Genomic DNA, 18,309 nt, shown 5'->3' with positions numbered 1-18,309 from the left:
AATAATCTCTCATTATTCATCAAGGCTTAGCACCTCATTGTGCCCCGAGAGTTGAAGTGTTGTGGCGGTTTTGGAGGTGCTTCCCTACCCCCAGGCAGCCCCACTCGGCTGAAAAGAGCCCTCATTGTGTGTGTCGTCTTTTATGGCGCTGTCTGAAAGAGAGGGATGCTCTCCAGTCGGCATTCAAATGCACGTGGTAAAGCAGCCAGCAGAGCAGGACAAACACCACAGGTTGTAAATGCTTTGAAAAGAAGTGTGTGTATGTGAGCGTGTAAGGTGTGCATGAGGATATGTAAATGTAAATGTTTGCAGACTCTTGACTGAAAGGTTTTCACTCTCCTTACCTCCACTTTTCTCTTTCCTGATGCAGTTTGCCACTTACTTTAAGTTTTGTCACCCCCCTGTCCATCTGCCTTCAGTAGTTTCTTTCTTCTTCCTCTGCCGAGAAAAAAGCCCCTCAAAGTTTTCTGCTCCTCGTGTTTTTAAACACACACCTCCTTCACCGCCACCCCACCGCCATTATCAGGTCTCAAGTCATGCAGAAATGTAAAAAAATATATATATATATATATATAAATAAAAAAAGAAGGTAATCACACTTTGTGCTGGTGCTTTTGTCGTCAGCCCGTGATGGAAATGGGTCTAAATATGAGATTAGAACCTGCCGGTGACTGATGCTATTAGGCAGATATGCCATAGACTTTACTATCTCCCATGAAGGATTAGTGCAAATTATACTGGGAGACAGGCTTGATTTCTCCTCTGCCTGGCTGGATGTGGGCATTTGAGGCACTCTAAGTTAACAGCGTCTGTCTCTGCTTAGTTCTCCGAGACAGGTTGTGTGACAGCTGATGCCAGGCAAGGGCTTAAAAAGTGTGAGTGTGTGTGTGTGTGTGTATGCGAGTAGGTGTCTATTTTGTGTGTCGGACTACGTTTGGTCTGTATGTGTGTGTGGCATTGTGAGCGTGTGTGTGTGTGTGGAAGAGACAGTGGGAGAGTTATAAACTGACAGGCGAGTGTGTTTGAATACGATTGTGCGTTAGTGGCGTGTGTTTTTTTTCTTCTTCTTCCTGAAAACAGGTTCTCATTTTAAATAATTAAACTGTCTGTTAGACTGTCCAGGTGATGCTGTTTTTTTTATAGCTATGAATAATTAAGAAAGCTGGCCAGACACCTGACCAAGTGCTGGGTTTCATTGTTCAAATTATTAGTTTGAATGCTGATTTTAAAAAAGAACAAAACAAAAACACAGATAACAGGATTCACAAGTTTGTATCCTGGCTCTGATTCTGGTATGGCACATCACGGCAGCAACCTGAAGGTACCATTGCACACATTGCATAATCTTAATCTGTTTGAACTATAATGTTGATATAACTGGGGGAAGGTGGTTGAACGTTTTGTTCACCACTCAGGAATGTTTGAGAGAACATGCAAATGCTCCCTGTTTTAGCCCTGCTGTCTCCCCTCGACCCGTTGATTTAGGAGGGTGACATGTCCTTTAATGTTGGGTACTAAACTGGAGGGTTTGGATTTATTGGCTCAAGCCTTCCTCTCCCCTCCACTGTCTTCTGTCTTCTGGCTCCTATGACAACATTACAAGCTGCAAAAGTAGCTTTAGCACTGGTGTTAATTCCTGCTCAAACTTTGGCCTCCCGTGTTACACGGACGTTTGGATTTAAAGGTGCCATAAGGATGTGGCCAAAAACGGTTACTACATTCAAATTCAAAATACAGAGGTCTTTCAGGTTTCGTTTTTTGACTTAACTGGCAACCCGTGGTTGCTCGGCAGCTGAGACTCTACTGACTACAATGATTGGTAGACGGCGGTAGGTGGCGCCACATGCCAAAACATGATTTCAAAACATAACTATGATTTGCAGTCTGCAAAATATATTTTATAATGCAATAATATGGAATAAATTAGATTTATTCCATAATGCACCTTTAAACTCACATCATCCAACCGAAATAAAGCAAGCTTTAAATATCCTGGATTAAACCTGCCATGAATTACAGGTTTGCAACCCAAACAATGCCAACATATGGCAAAATAACAATATAGCAGTTGGAAACGAAGCCAATAAACTTTACTGCACATCAGAAATACTAGGTATTATCTTGCAGCCTTTATTTTGCTTCAGTTTTGGTCCGTAGCTCCATCTTCCCACTCATCTCTTTACTCAGTGCGGCGTGATGCAGAGCAATGCTTCACTGTGTCAGCAGGTTTGCAACAGGTCAGACTATAGAGTGACTCAGATAGGTGTAGTGCCGCTGTATGCTGTGCGTCTCTTGATATTGGCATTCTGGCTGGTATTTCAGGTCGTCCACCTCTGGTTCAGTGTTGCCACATTTTTCTGTGAATATGAGCAAATTAGTCATGTGTTTTTTTTTTTGGTTTTTGTTTTGTTTTGTTTTGATTCTGCTGCGGAGCTTGTATTCTCTCCACTGTATAGCGAGCGGCGAAATCTAAAATAACCTCTGCTTTCAGGAGACTTTTAGAATGATATGATGTTTTGAAATGCTTTTCTAATGTCAAAATAATACGCTCAGAGGGGAAATGTGCTGGTTACATCTTTTGAGCACAATACAAATCATATCAGCACTAGTATCAGCAGCCCATATCGGTCTCCTCTGTACACGATGCTCCAAATCAGTCTCATCCTCTCCTCAACACAGTTTGACTGATCAGTCCGAGGCCTAGTTTACTACTGCCAGCATGGGACTTGATGCTTCGCTTCTCTATTTATTTCCACGGCCCATGCGTTTTTCCCCATATAAAGACAGTCTATGTCCAACCGTGTCACTACGTGATGGATTGCATAGTCCTCTTCTCTCAGGAAGAGAAGGGGGGATGGTGTGAAGAAGGGAGGAAAGAAGGAGGGAAGGAACGAGCGAGGGAGCGAGGAAGCGGAGTGGCGCGGTGCAGCAGTGAAGGACATGGCAGCTTAGCGCTGGCCAAAAAGACTGTGCTGAACACCTGCTCCTGTCTCCAACGCCCCTTCAACCTCCTCATTACCTGTCAATCTATCACAAGGCAGTCAGATCAAATGTCTGCAGCAGCCAGGACTTGCACAGTGAGGGAGTGAGTGAAGAGGGAGGGGGAGCAAGGAGAGAAAGAAAGGAAAGAGAGGGACAGATTGCATGTCTGGGAGAGCAGAAAATGAAGGGGAAGCAAATCAAGCATTTGCATTTTCTCTTTCAAAAAATATGGTGATAATTTTGAGGAAACTTTGTTCAAAGTGCTTAAAGAAACTTCTGGAGGTAGTTTGTCATCGTTCTAAATTTAGAACACGTTGGACATACAGTAGGCTGCGTGCCAGTCGGGTATGGCTATCGTAAAGATTAGTTTCATCATATCCAGTGGAAAGTTAAAAGGAAAAGACATCCGATATCCATTTTAAAGGAAAACAGAAAATAATGTTGCGTGGATACACGCTCAAGATTTATTACACTGAGCAAAAATGTAATCGCAAATGAATCAGGCATCAAAAACAGCAGTTTTGTCTGTGTTGTGCACTTTATGCTTTATGTGCTTTACAAAGCGCCGCTTTGACCCACGCTCAACCACCGTCTGGCCTTTGATTGGCGCCGTTGTGTAAAAGAGGTAAATCTTTGACAGACAAGTGCCTCGGAGTCGGGGCCCTGAGGTTTCAGATTTCAGTCACAATGCTGCCAGTGGTGAGTGTGCTGTATCCATGACATCGTGTACACACACACACACACACACATTTGTGATTATGCAGATATAATCCATCCATCTAGGTTTATGTTGACAGCAGCAGTGTGTGTATGTGTGTGTGTGTGACTCGGTGCATATATACCTGTGCGTGTTGATACGTAAAGCGTTCGCCAACATGGAATTGGTGCGTATGCTTGAAAAGTCAGCTCATCAAGCTGCGTCAGTGCACGTATGACCAGTCCCACTCCTTTTTTTTTTTGATCCTTTTCAATCACTAGTCACTCTTACACTCTCTCTCTCACACACACACACGCATTGTTTTTCTTAGTGTTTCTGAAGCTCTCTTGCCCTTCTCTCTCCTTTAGTGTGTGAGCTGTGGTGATTTAGGGTAATTATCTATAGTTGGGTCATCTATCAGGCCGGCCGTTGCTAGGAGATGGAAGCAGCTGGTGCTGGTTGTTGTCATGTCAGAGACAGTGCATGTGAATGTGTGTGTGTGTGTGTGTGTGTGTGTGTGTGTGTGTGTGTGTGTGTGTGTGTGTGTGTGTGTGTGTGTGTGTGCGTGTGCGTGTGCGTGTGTGTGTGTTTCCTGGGATTTAGGTGAGGGCTGCTGCACATATTTATTTCCAGCCTGTGTGTGTGTGTGTGTGTGTGTGTGTGTGTGTGTGTGTGTGTGTGTGTGTGTGTGTGTGTGTGTGTGTGTGTATTCGGGTGAAGTGGTCCATCCTGATGTGGGGATTTAAAAGCGCAGGTGGTGTAGAAGAAAGAAGGAAGCGAAGGAGCCAATGGACGGACAAAAGGATTAAGGGGGTGCTCAGGTGAGGGTGGGGTCAGAGGTTGAAAGAGGCCAGGTGGCTGGAGTTGTGTGTGTGTGTGTGTGTGTGTGTGTGTGTGAAGGATAGATAGACAGGAGAGATATGAAAAACTGATCCTGGCAGATGGAAGTTGGGGAAAAGTCAGACCTTAGGGAGTAGTTTTAGTACCTGTGAAAATTGCACGAGTGCGTGTGTATGTTGGGGGTGGGGGTAGAGGGAGTCTACAGGCAGGTTATGGTTACACAGATGGGTGCCGGTTCAAATCTCTGCTGAGGGCCTTATTTCCCCGTTGTAATCCATTGTATCCCATTGTGTTGAGGCCGTTTCAGGTTTCACCAATCTGGGTACGCCATTCATGTTGCAGCAGACATGAATGCACCCTCATGTCCCCTTCCTTCCGCAGAGACGCGCACGTACACACCCACATTAAAAGGTCACCTGCAGACGTAATAGCGTTAACACTGCGAACATATGGGAAACTGAGGCAAAATTTTAACCGAGCCAAAATTGAGAGGAAATTGTAATTGTAGTTCTGGTATACAAGCAATTATATGAATCATGTTAACATGAGAATTAGTGTCAATTTAGACACAATAAAATATGCCAACTTTGATGTGATGATTTAATAATTAATATCACAACAATAAATCATTAGTTATTCAACACTGTAGTTATACATATATAAATAAAAATATATATATAATACCAAATTTGCAATTCAGAAACTAATTAAAAAACATAAACACTGAGACTGCAACAGCCCGAGGAAGCTGCTGATGAAGCCGTCTGTTTCACATGTTTGCATCCGAGTAGTTTCACTGAAGTTTTATGTGCTTTACCCTGTTGGCAGACCTGTAAAAGGCAGCTGGATGTAAGCCACGCATCCATAAGAGCTGTGCTCACTGTAAACACAACCTCCACTCTCAGCTTTCCATACCGGCCTAATTAGCGCCACTTAGCATTTGTCATTGCATTTTAGGGGGTGAAGATTAGGAACACCTCTCAATTAATCTGCAATCAGCCTGTTTGTTAATTAGCTAACCTGTTCTAAGTGGCCTTCAGGGCTCTTGTGTAATTAGCTAAGCTGCTGGGAAGCAGGCCTGCGTATTGACGTTGACCTGAAGTGTACACACACGCGGACGCACGCACACACACACACACAAGCATGTATATACTGTAAGACACAGTATTGTAGTCCTCTCTAGTCATGGTCAAGAGGTACAAGAACCCCTGGCTGCCAATAAATTATAGACAAGCACACCCTCTGCACGGCGTTCTGCAAAAAAAAAAAATGCTTAAGCACACACGCAAACACACACAGTACCATACACATCCAAATATCTATTTACCTGCATCCCTCAAAAGTATATCATCGTAGAAAAGTCAGTTGGGGGTAAAAAATAGAAACTGTACTCCCCGTGAACATACACTCTTTTGAACATTTCATCCTTTTCAAGTGCAACAACATCCTCGCCAAAATGAACAGCGTCTCCATTGCCGTGTTGAAGCACTTTTTTTTTTTTTTTTTTCCTTGCTCACTTCAAAGCTATTTGTTTACTCGGCTGCCTCCTGACATTGTCTGTGGTAATTAAAGGAGCGCACTGAAATTTATGGTTTAATTATACAGGCCTTGTTATGCAGAGAGAACCAGGATGAGCTGATATGCTCAATAAAAATAAATAAATTCCATTCGGGGTTTATTGAATCCACGCTTGCGTGGCAGCTGCAATCGTTCCAGCCACTCAGGTGTGTGTGTGTGTGTGTGTGTGTGTGTGTGTGTGTGTGTGTGTGTGTGTGTGTGTGTGTGTGTGTGTGTGTGTGTGTGTGTGTGTGTGTGTGTGTGTGTGTGTGTGTGTGTGTGTTATTGTGTTCATGCGTACATGTGTATGCATATCTGTTTATTTATGTATTGTCTTACAGGACAGTTGCAGCAGCTCTCAGTGCACTGTGTTGAGTGAGTAAGAATGAAATGTTAAAAAAAAAAGAAGGGAAGGGGGGAAAAAAAGCCAGATGAATTGCAATCGATTGGCGCTGGTTCAGTGTATTGATCCCCCAGCATGTTAAAGCCTGCTGTACTCCATGAAACACACTCAGTGTGTTCCACCCCTGCCCCCTTCGCCAACTAACACGCGGCTGGATGTACTGTAAATGTCTCTCTGTGCTGCTGCTACTGCATGCATGTGTAAACAGCAGCGACGACGGCGGCGCTTACAGCACGAGCGCTATAAGCGATTGGGGGGGGGGGGGGGGGGCGAGAGTGAGAGGGAGTTTTTGGTCACGAGCAGGCACAGTAATGGAGAGTGATCCTGGCTGTGGCCCACGAGCTGCTTCTCTGAACTGATCTTTGAGTTGGGTATAAAAAGCGCTTGCTCTATAAATAAAACAGCAGAACCTTTCACACGTACTCTCTCTTATTTACACACACACACACACACACAGTCTTGGTCTGTGATCCCCGTGGGAACACTCATTGACATAATTCACCCTAAACACCTAACCGTAACCTAATTGAAACCCTAACCCTAAAACTCTTAACAGGATTTGTGGATGTTACACCTGCTCACACACAACCATATACACTCACCTCATCCCCCCCCACACACACACACACACACACATCAATCCATATATCATTCTCTAGAGGTCAGGTAGAAGGATGTTTGTGGGACATATTGACATACGTACATGAGAGCATGACCTCTACAAGCTTAGCACTGAATACCTGTCTGATCTTTGACACCACCTTGCTTTACACAACAATGATCCAGTCCAGAAAAAAACGCCTACATATTTAAGTAATGCGCTGATGCTGGTAACATGTGGCATGAGCAACTAACTGATCGATAAATTCCCCCCAACACTCTTTCAAGAAGTTTTTCTCCAGTCTTTATCCAAAGCCATTAGTCAAGATATGCGCGGCGAAATATTGGAGGAGAGGATGACAGATAATCCAGCGGTGCCATTCTTATGCCCCTCTCTGTTTGCAAGGAAAATAAACGGCTCGCTCCCGAGATCGGCGCTCTGACTTCACCTACTGTAACTTCACCTTCTGAAACTCGACATAAGTGTACGTGTTTGTGTGGAGCCGCCGGTGCCAGCGATCAGCACGAAGGCTGCTGGTTGACTCACTGAAAATCTGCCAATAATACAGAATTTCCACACTAATCCTGTTTGCGCAGCACTTATTCACATCCACACCACTTTTTACGTCAGTCCATTATGTAGCTATGTGTGTCTGAAGAACAACATGTCCCATCCGCCACCGTCTGCTCAGCTCATCTCAGGCTAGAAGTGTTTTGAAATGGGGTGGAGGGGGGGGGGGTGAGAGATAAATTGGTACAGCGAGCTGGAATGCTGCAGCAGTTATTTAAGGCCCTGTAGGTGCTGCCTAGGCCATATGCTCCCATTATTCCGCTTGGGAGGGGCCCATGTGGGCATGTGAGCAAGGCTGAAGAGAGGAGGAGGAGGGAGAAAAGGAGACACAGAGAGGAAGTGATGGAGGGTAGGGAAAGAAGAAAGGTAGATGAGGAATTATTTTAAGGAGAGCCCCCCCTATCAAGCACAGGAGGACTTTTAAGGGCAGAATACTGAGAGAAACCTGAGATGAGAACAAATTAGTTTCTAAAGTAAATGATCGCCTTCACTCTCAATATCCGGCTCTTTCACCGCCCTCTTTGCATAATTCATCTCGTCAGATTTTGAGGTGTGACACAGTATAATTCATGAACTCCTGAACTTTTTTTTCAGTCTGATAGCCTCTTTCCCTACGTCGGTGCTTCTCAATCATCTGTTTCTACAGCTTCTACACCTCATTAGATTCTGCGGGACACGCCTCCTTATGGATTACTGTTGTGTGTTGCTTGTTGATTTTTTTCCCCCAACTTAGACATCTTTATTATAAGAGTGGAGCAGTGACAATGGACCGGGATCAGGATAATACTCAGTAATGGGTGACCGTAACTCCTCATCCATTCAGACCCTGGATCCCTAAAACCTGTTTTTCCAGCTGTAATGGGTTAGAGTTTTTGAAAAATCTTAACTCCAGCAGAGTGCTTAATATTTATCCTTTAGGAAAACAAGGCCCACGTACAGCTTTGTTGTTATTTTCATCTCCCTTGCTCTCTTGTTTCTCCCCCCCCTTCTCTCTCTCTCTTCTCCCTATCTGTACAGTCTCTTGTCAAATTGAGGCCTGTGTTCCTGATCAGGGCATTGCTCTCATGTTAGCCGCTTCACGGGAAGCACATCCCAGCATTCCCTCTGACACGCCGGCAGCAGCATTACCATAATTGGCTTTTCTACATGACGGGACAGAGGAAATAATAATGTCATTTTATTTACAGCCCTCTTGTCCCAGTCCGAGAGCTATCACCCCCTCCTCCATCCTCCCTCTTCACCGCCACACTCTTTCTCCTCTCTGCACATTCGCTGACATGCACACCTCCTCCTCCTCCTCCTCCCCTTCTATCTCATCTCCCTCTCTCTCCTTTCTCCGTGTGCAGGGCGCGAGTCTCGTTCTGCCACAGCGTGTAGGTCAAGCGATGGCTTTTTGATCAGCTCCTGTCCAAAGCCATCAAGGTTGAGAGGCACGTAATGGAGAGCAGGGTGACAAACAGAATCTGGGGAAGGAATAAGACTGCCAGTTTCCTATTAGGGGCCGGGCCTAAACGGCCTCTGCCCCCCCCCACCCGCCACACACCCCCACCATTCTCTGCTGCAAACCCACTCCTGCACTGCCTAAATCACATGAGTGAAGGGGCCTGTGATTGGACATTAGTGCCGCAAATGACTGCAGTGATTGCCCCCTCTTCCCAAACTCACATCAAATAAATAAAGAAATGTGTGTAAATAAATAGAAGGAGGGCTGTAGGAGAAATGAGGCTGGTGGTGGAGGTATTTGTGAGGAGAGCCTGACTGGTTTCATCCCCGTCTTTTCCCTCTTTCTCTCTCATTTCATCGCCTTTCTGCCTTTCTTATCTGGTTTGTTTGGCTTTGACAGCGGCCAAATGGTGAAGCTCCGTGAGCCTGACAGAGAGTTTTATTGATTTAACAACCAACAGACTCTCAGCAAAGGAAAGGGAGAAGGGAAAAATGGGGTTGGGCAAAGATAGATAGCAAAGTTTTGAAAAGGAGTGATATGTTTCTGCTTTACTCCCTGCCAAAATGCTGACGTGTCCACTGGTTGTATTTCATTTGGTATCATTTACAAAAATCAAGTCAAACACAAAGTCAAGCAGTGTGTGCGAGGAAGAATGTTTTTGAGATGAACTCTACTTGCAGGTTGATCATGTTGTCACATTGTGAGGCCCAGTGTTGTGCTTGAAGCAGGACACGGGGCATTCACCACAGTCTCCTCATCAGAAAGCTGTCCGTCTTCTTGTCTGCACGACAGAATTGCACACTCTCAGCTCTAATCTGGCCCCTGAGAACCGGTGTTATGAGAATAACTCCAGTCAAATGGAAAATCTGTAACGATGCATAATAGTTTTGATCTTGTACACATCGGAATTGAGGGTGTTACGTCGGTCCTTTAGTCGTACAGGAACTCTCACTGAAATGCGAAGAATAATAGATGAAATAGTTGAGGACACTTGAGATCCTTAAACGCTCTCAAATTTAATCAAATAAATAAAAAGTATATTATGACAACACAAAAATCTTTGATGGCACCTGCTCTGCAGCATGATAAGTGTGTATGTCAAGTCAATTTGCATTGTGAATTTGAAAAGAGCTCTTGAAAACACAGGGCCGCTACAAACCCTTCACATGTGTTCTGTTCCCTTTTATTGGTAATGTATTAACCATATGTGTGAAATTTGGGAGATCAGTGAGACACTTGGATGCTAGTTTTTTTTGCCTCTGTGCTGTGTGTTGGTGATCTGGCGTGGCTGGTGCGGGCTTGATTGCTGCTGTTTCCGACAGTGAGTCTGCAGTGCTATCCTGGCCACACTGCCGCCTGTCTCCTTGATGGCAGCACATCCCCGAGCAAAAGTGACAGGAGCGTTGGCGCCCGTGCAGATGGCCCTGCTCACAGCCATCACCCACTCGGCAAACCAAACCGCCAGGGACGGCACGCCAGCCCTACCCCTTCCAGAGCCTGCCCCTTGCTGCTGGTGCTGCTCTGCATATGTGTATCCAGGACATGAGAAGGAGATTATTTGATTGCCAGTCAGATTCACACATCCTCAAGTTGCAATATGATTCGATGCGCTATACTTTAATGTGAGGACGTTTTTCTCAGGCTCACTGTTGCTGCATCCATTAAGAAGCTATTTAACTAAGAAGCAGTTGATGGATCAGATGGTGTCGATAGCTCTCAATATTCTTCCATAGCAAAGCCTCCAGATGTTGACATCCTGTCAGAATAAATGCAGCATCTTAAAACAGATGAAGACATCGTTTGTTCCTCACTAATGTTGGCCACATTCATGACAAAATATTGCGCTGTATGTTTTTTTTGGTTTTTTTTTGCGAAACCGTCCACTTGCTGCCTGTGATTTTTACAGATGTCTGTGTCTGCCAGTCTTTTGTCTGTGTGCGTTTGATATCTCCCTCTTTGTTGTTTCCATGACAACATGGCAGGACAGGCATTGATTGACAGGGATCGTCAAAGGGTTCCCTGGCGACCTGTTCATCGTTCGAAGCTCCTCCCTGCTGCAGTCTGTGTTTTGTCACTCACCCAGGAATATTTCTGATCTGCTGCTTCTCATTCCTGCTGTCTTTGTGTGTGTGTGTGTGTATGTGTGTGTGTTTGTTTATGTATTAAGCGCTGCCAACTATTGGGGTTTAGCTATTTATTGGCTGCAGCAGGCACGGGTGACTCTCATAGGTAATTCCTACTGAATGTTTGCACTATTCGTGTGGGCTCGTGAAGAATGGATAGCCATTCTGCTGGATGCTTTGTATATTAAATGGCTGATGTGTATTGATAGTCTCCTGTTCTGGAAGCGGGTTAGCGAGGAAGAAGGCACCGTAACAGAAGACACTCTGCAGATATGTTGTAGAGAGTACAGCACATAATGCTAATCTGCTGTGTTAGGGATTTTCACGAGTTTTAGAAACTGTCTCGGTCTCAGTCTGTCAGTGGGATTGAAGCGCAGCCAGGTTCTCCTGTAGTGCTCTCATTTCACTGAAATCCTGTCAGGCGTTAGGGGAGTATGTTGCTCATTTGGAGAGGGGTGTATCATTCGCGCACAGCACACTCAGACTTATAGGCAATATTATGGTCGGTGGGTTCAGCTTTGCAGTGTAAGAGCAAACATGTATGCGCTGAGCAGAGTGCATAAAGTGCACACATAGGCATGGGGAGGTGAGCATGCGGGCAAACATGCATTCGCAAACAGGCACTTACTGAAGCACACACACGCACTTGCACATCATCACACAGTCACAGTTGATGGTGCAGCTGCTCACCTACCCCCCACCCATCTCCTCTCAGGCAGCAGTAAATGGTGCCAGTGTATATATATCAGGTATTATGTCCACTTAGATTATGATATGACAGGTTAGCGTGCCGTTTGAAGCTGACAGCACATCTGTTTCATCAGGAGAGACTGATACTGGCATCTAGGACACACATCTCACCATGCAGGAAGGAGATAAAGGAAGAAGCTAGGGGGCTGTCTTTCCTGTCTCCCTGCCCCCTCACCCCCCCCCTCTCTTTTCTCTTACTGCTGCCACTACCCACCCACCAAAACCCAGTAGCTCCTGCTCACTTTTTCTTTCTCTCTCCCCTTTTCTTGTCTCCCTTTCATTCACTTGTTCTCCTTCTAACCACCTCCTGTCTCTCCCACTTACTGATGCTTGTGGTGTCTTCCTAGCATGTGTGTGTGCACACATGCACTGTCGAGCAATTTATGTTATACTTTATGTCTTTTTTTTTTTTTTATGTTTAACTGGCAAACCTGTTACTTCTCCGCTCTCTTTAGTTCCCTTTCCGCACGCCTTGATATTTGATCGTGTTTCTTTTCTTCTTGTATAAGTGATGTGCATGTCATTTTGAATAATAGTAATCACAGAATAGTTGCAGGTTGCGCAAACGCAGAAACTGTCCAGGAGTCTTTTAACGGTCACTGCGGTATTCTCAATCCACGAACCACTGTTCTACCTGCCTCTAATCTCAAATGAAAATTGCATTCTCTTATCAGAACGGGTTAAGAGAAGCTGTGATATCGCCAGATTAGTGTTTTGTTTCTTTCCCTGCTCGATCAGTTACATAATCTGACCATGTGAGGAGCTGAGACTCATGGACCGAATGAGTGAGAGACATTTAAGGTTGGGGAAGAGAAACAAAGAGAAAGGGGGAGTTGAACATGCAAGCATGCAGCTGGCTAACAAGGCCAAACAGCCAGTCATTTCCTGGGGAACATGAGGCATGTGTGGAGGAATAGAGGAGTTGGGAAGGAAAAGGACAACTGTCAGGAGCTCAGTGATTTATTTTTCCCTTGGAGGCTTTTTTCACCACTGACTTTCAGAGCCACATGTGTGTAAAATACACACTAACTCATGCATGCGTGCGCACAGACACATATACACACTCACTGGATGAGAATAAAAGCTCACATTTCCTATCACTGAGAATTCCCTCCATGTTCATATTTTGACGGTGGTCCTGTTAGTGTGCTGTAAATCTTTAACTTGACTGAGCTGACCTCTTTTTTTCTCTCTCTTCTTTTCTCCCCTTTTCTGTTTTCTTCCCTTTTCTCTCTGTGCTCCAGCGTACATGCCCGAGGATGAACTTAAGGCAGCCCCCCACGATGAGGAAGAGCACCTGCAGGATGACGGCCTCTCATTAGACGGCCAGGACAACGAGTTCCTGTGCAACGAGGAAGAGGACGATGTGGATGGAGGCCAGCCACCCAGCTACAGAGACTCTCCACTCAGCAACGGTACCAACCCTGATGCTGGATATGGATCTCCACTCAGCGATGCCAGCGACCGACTTACAGATTTCAAGAGCACCTCTTCCACGGATGGTCAGGAGAGGGAAGGTACAACTTTGCCCTTTGGACCCAACAACGGCCTCTCTTTCCAGGACAGCCTGGCACAGATGAAAGCCGTCTATGCAAACCTAATCTCAGATGCCTCTTGGTCCAGCATCACAATGGACATCATGAAATCTAAGCCAGCTGCAGCCGGCAGTGTCAACAGTGCCCTCACCCCTCCAGAGCCAGCCTCCACTGCCTCTGTCTCCACTACTACAACCATTAACAAGAATAGTGTAGTCAGTGTTGCTAGTAGTCACCACAATGGCAGGAGCTCCACTACCTCTGTCAACCACAAAGGCAGTGCAGGAGGCAATACTAATGGCACAGCGGCAAGCTCCGTTGGCAACCACAGTGCAACAAGCAGCAGTGGAAGCAGCAGTGGTGTAGCTAGTAATGGTAGTGGTGTAGCTTATGATTGGCACCAGGCGGCTCTTGCCAAAACTCTTCAGCAGACGCCCTACCACCTTTTGCCAGAGCCCAGCCTCTTCAGCACAGTGCAGCTCTACCGGCAGAACAACAAGCTGTATGGCTCTGTTTTTACTGGTGCAAGCAAGTTTCGCTGCAAAGACTGCAGTGCTGCCTATGATACACTGGTGGGGTTAACGGTCCACATGAATGAGACAGGCCATTATCGAGATGACAACAAGGACAATGATGAGGAACAGGGAAAACGCTGGTCCAAACCACGCAAGCGCTCTCTGATGGAGATGGAGGGGAAAGAGGACGCTCAGAAGGTGCTGAAGTGCATGTACTGTGGTCACTCATTCGAGTCTCTTCAAGACCTCAGCGTTCATATGATCAAGACCAAGCATTACCAGAAAGTGCCTCTCAAAGAACCAGTGCCAGCCTTGGCCACGAAACTGTTGTCCTCTGCTAAAAAACGAGCTCTCCAAGATGTTATAGTCTCCCCATGCTCCCCAGACTCTGTCCATGCTGGTAGTGGTGGTGGCAGCATATCCCTTGGAGACATTGGCAAAGATGCGAAAGCCGTAACAAACCCCTACGTTACGCCAAACAACCGCTATGGATACCAGAACGGTGCCAGCTACACATGGCAGTTTGAAGCTCGTAAAGCTCAGATCCTCAAGTGCATGGAGTGTGGGAGCTCTCACGATACATTGCAACAGCTGACTGCCCACATGATGGTCACAGGTCACTTTTTGAAGGTCACAAATTCTGCATCTAAAAAAGGTAAACAGTTAGTCTTTGATCCAGTGGTGGAAGAGAAGATTCAGTCAATCCCACTGCCGCCGACCACCACCAGACTCCCAGTTCCCACTAGTGTTAAATCCCAGCCCGTGTCCCCAGCTCTCTCTTCAGGCTCAGAGGAAAAGAGGGAAGTGAGTGAAGATGAAAAGATCGACGGTTGTGAGACAGTAGAGAAAAAAATTAAGGAGGAGAAAGATGATTCAGGTGAAAAATCTGAGACCAAAACCACCTCATATAAATATCTGAGAGAAGAAGACCTTGGGGACACACCCAAAGGGGGTTTGGATATTCTTAAATCCCTTGAGAACACAGTATCTAGTGCCATTAGCAAGGCACAGACAGGAACACCCACATGGGGTGGCTACCCTAGCATTCATGCAGCCTACCAGTTGCAGGGTGCAATGAAAAGTTCCTCTACTATTTTGCCTCCAACTGTCCAGAGTGTTCAGATGCAGCCAATGTTTAACAGTGGGCTACGTAGCCTGGTGAGTGACCCCAACTCAGTCATCCACTCGCCTCGCAGCCCTTCCTCCCCTACCCCCCTCAGGAGCAATGTCACTGCCATGGAGGAGCTCGTGGAGAAAGTGACAGGAAAAGCTGCCACTGTGAAGAAAGAAAAGGAGGAGAAGATGGTGAGCTTGGAACGATGCCGGCCCCCATCATTAGTTAAATCCCCCTCTCCCGCACTGAGAGAGCATAGAGAGCAATTAGTATCTCCAAATGACCTTTCTGGTTGTAAACGGTCTGGTATGAGAAGTAGCAGCCCAGGCAGTGTAGATTCAGAACTAATCTGCAAAAAGGAGCCCAAAGAGAGCCTAGTAGATGGCCACAACAACCATTCAAAGAATGGCTCTGAGACATGTCAGTCCCCACTAACTAACGGCAACAGTCTGGGCATTATTACTGATCACTCACCAGAAACCCCTTCTGTCAACCCCCTCAGTGCACTTCAGTCAATCATGAACACACACCTGGGTAAGGCCTCTAAAACAGTAAGCCCATCTTCAGACCCACTATCTATGCTTTACAAGTTCAGCAACAGCATGATTGATAAGCCAGCTTTCAACCCCACTCCTCAGGGCAAGCCAGCTGACCCCATCAACCACTATCAGTGGTATGACAGCAGTGATCAGCCCATAGACCTGAGTAAAAGTAAATCCTCCACAAACAGCAACAACAACAATAACAACAGCAACAGTGGGCTCTTGACCAACAATAGTGTAAATGGTAACAAACCCCTAATTTCCTCCCTCCCCGACTCTGTCTCTTCGCCCCTCAGAGAGAATGCTCTGATGGACATTTCTGATATGGTTAAGAACCTCACTGGCAGACTGACGCCGAAATCCTCAACTCCCTCCTCCATTTCAGAGAAGTCGGATGCCGACGGCAGTGCATTCGAGGACGCACTTGAGGACCTCTCTCCAGTTCAGAAGAGGAAAGGGAGGCAATCCAACTGGAATCCCCAGCACCTTCTCATCCTCCAGGCTCAGTTTGCCTCCAGCCTGAGGGAGACATCAGAAGGTCGCTTTGCCATGACTGACCTGGGCCCTCAGGAGAGGGTCCACATCTGTAAGTTCACTGGTCTTTCCATGACCACCATATCCCACTGGCTGGCTAATGTCAAGTACCAGCTGAGACGGACTGGGGGCACCAAGTTTCTCAAGAACATGGACTCTTGCCAGCCTGTGTTCCTCTGTGGTGATTGTGCCTCCCAATTCAGGACTCCCTCCGCCTACATCGGCCACCTGGAGTCTCACCTGGGCTTCAGCTTGAAGGACCTGTCCAAACTGTCAGCTGAGCACCTACGGGAGCAGCAGGCTGCCTCAAAGGTGATCACAGACAAAATGACATTCAGCAACCCTCTGTCAGCCTTGACCACACCTGAGGATGACACAGGCTCTGTGTACCAGTGCAGACTTTGCAATCGGACATTCGTCAGCAAACACGCAGTCAAACTGCACCTCAGCAAGACCCACGGCAAGTCTCCAGAGGACCACCTGGTGTTTGTCACTGCTTTGGAGAAGCTGGATAAGATGGACAAGATAGAGAAAGTTTAAGCAGGGTCTCATGCTGATGGTTAAGACTGACAGCTGTGTTACTGACTAGAATTTCATTGCACTAATATGACATTGTTCACAGTAACTGCACTGGGCCGAAATGAGCCGCCAGAAAAAAAAAAAAAAAATCAGTCTTATTGTTTTTCGTTGTGATAACTGCCTGACTGGACCATGTCTTTTCATGTTGAGTTTTGTTTTGTTTTGTTTTGCCAAGCTTTTTTTTTTACACTTATTTTGTAATATATTTATATGCTATTTGTCTGATCTGTGCATGTATTTTAGTGAATCAAGGTTAAACGTGAGATTTTAACCTTTTCATGGCAAAAATACAACTACTGCTTCAATGGTAAAAGTGGTGAGTGGAGAGAACTGTTGGAAGAGAAAACTGTACAATACTTGATATGAAGAAATGAAAATTAAATGTATACACCAAAAGAATGAAAGAATACCCTGAAAGACTGAAGTAGCACCTTAGACAGTTGGAATTTTGAATTTGTAAAGAGAACATGTTTGAAATATCTTGCATTTTTTCAAAATCAGATTGATTTTAAAAGATCACGGATGATCATTTCCCCCACTTTTGTTTCTGTTCTGTTTGGTTCCTGTCACTGCAGTGTTTTTGATGACGAATGGCCTGCTCATAAATCTGTCTGTGTATTAGGAGAAAAAAAAAAAAAAAAAGATCATGTGAACATTTGGAAAAACTGAAATGCTGCTTTTGGTTACGAGTCAATCAGTGAAAATGAATGGCCGTCAGTATGCAAGTTTGCTCAAAAATCTTTTCCTTGTTGTGAAATATCACCTTATAGCAATTTTACAGTTGTATGGTTTGTTACAACTTTCTCTTTCTAAATTGTGTCGCTTTATTCAACTGTAAAGAGAAAAGTCTGTTACATGTAAATGATTAGCAGTGAAATGTCAGTACTCCATAAGACATATCTTACCATTTGAAACAGCTCAACATTCTTTGTATCTTAAGGTGTGTGCATTCTCTAACTTTTATATTGTCAATTTATATACAAAAATGATTAAAAAAAAAATAAATAAAAACAGATGGTGTACATAGATATATGCTGTAGAGCTACAAATGTCCTTTTTTAAAGAAAATACAAATTTAGCTTCTTTGGCTTGGTTTACAGAAATGATTTTAATTATACTTGCATCCAATTTGATGCATGAAATGGTGTGAAAAATAAATAAGCGATGCACAATGACTATACATTTCAATGTTTTATCGACAATATTGTAAAAAAAAACAACTTTTTAGCATCAATTAGTTTGTTTCGTTTCTTTCTCACTTGTAAAATAAACCCCAAAGCAGTTGTTAACAGTCGTACGTTTGTGGTTGTGTGTTCATTTTGGTGGTTCACCAGTGTGTTAAACTTAAAGCAGTCGCATTAATATCAGATTCTAACTCGGTATCATACTCATTCTCTTTTTTTCCTTTAGCTGCAGTGAACCTCACAGAGGTGAGATTGGACACTTTTTCACTATTTTTTTTACATATTTCGTAACAGGCCTGCTTTTTTTTTTTAAAGCTAAATTTTAAGAGCAAAAAAAAA

At 45.0% G+C, this 18,309-nt stretch overlaps 1 protein-coding gene across 2 annotated transcripts in view; it reads left to right on the top strand.

Annotated features, from left to right (window-relative positions):
* LOC310935927 (teashirt homolog 1-like) overlaps positions 1-18,080 on the top strand; it is a gene marked incomplete at its 5' end in the record, with an annotated part of 33,143 nt that extends 15,063 nt beyond the window's left edge. The window contains 2 exons of one of the 2 annotated variants that reach the window (XM_083899933.1): positions 13,212-13,634; positions 13,809-18,080. In XM_083899933.1, coding sequence (XP_083756059.1) covers positions 13,212-13,634; positions 13,809-16,747 — 3,362 coding nt within the window. In that variant the 3' untranslated portion in view covers positions 16,748-18,080. Of the gene's footprint in view, positions 1-13,211 lie in introns of both variants that reach the window. The other variant, XM_083899932.1, reaches the window with a different exon arrangement.
* Positions 18,081-18,309: the final 229 nt, after the last annotated feature.

The sequence above is a fragment of the Microchirus variegatus genome (assembly GCF_963457635.1).
Source record: "Microchirus variegatus genome assembly, chromosome: 1".
Classification (NCBI taxonomy): domain Eukaryota; kingdom Metazoa; phylum Chordata; class Actinopteri; order Pleuronectiformes; family Soleidae; genus Microchirus; species Microchirus variegatus.
The sequence above is the reverse complement of the archived record's forward strand: the minus strand, read 5'-3'. Positions and strand labels throughout refer to the sequence as shown.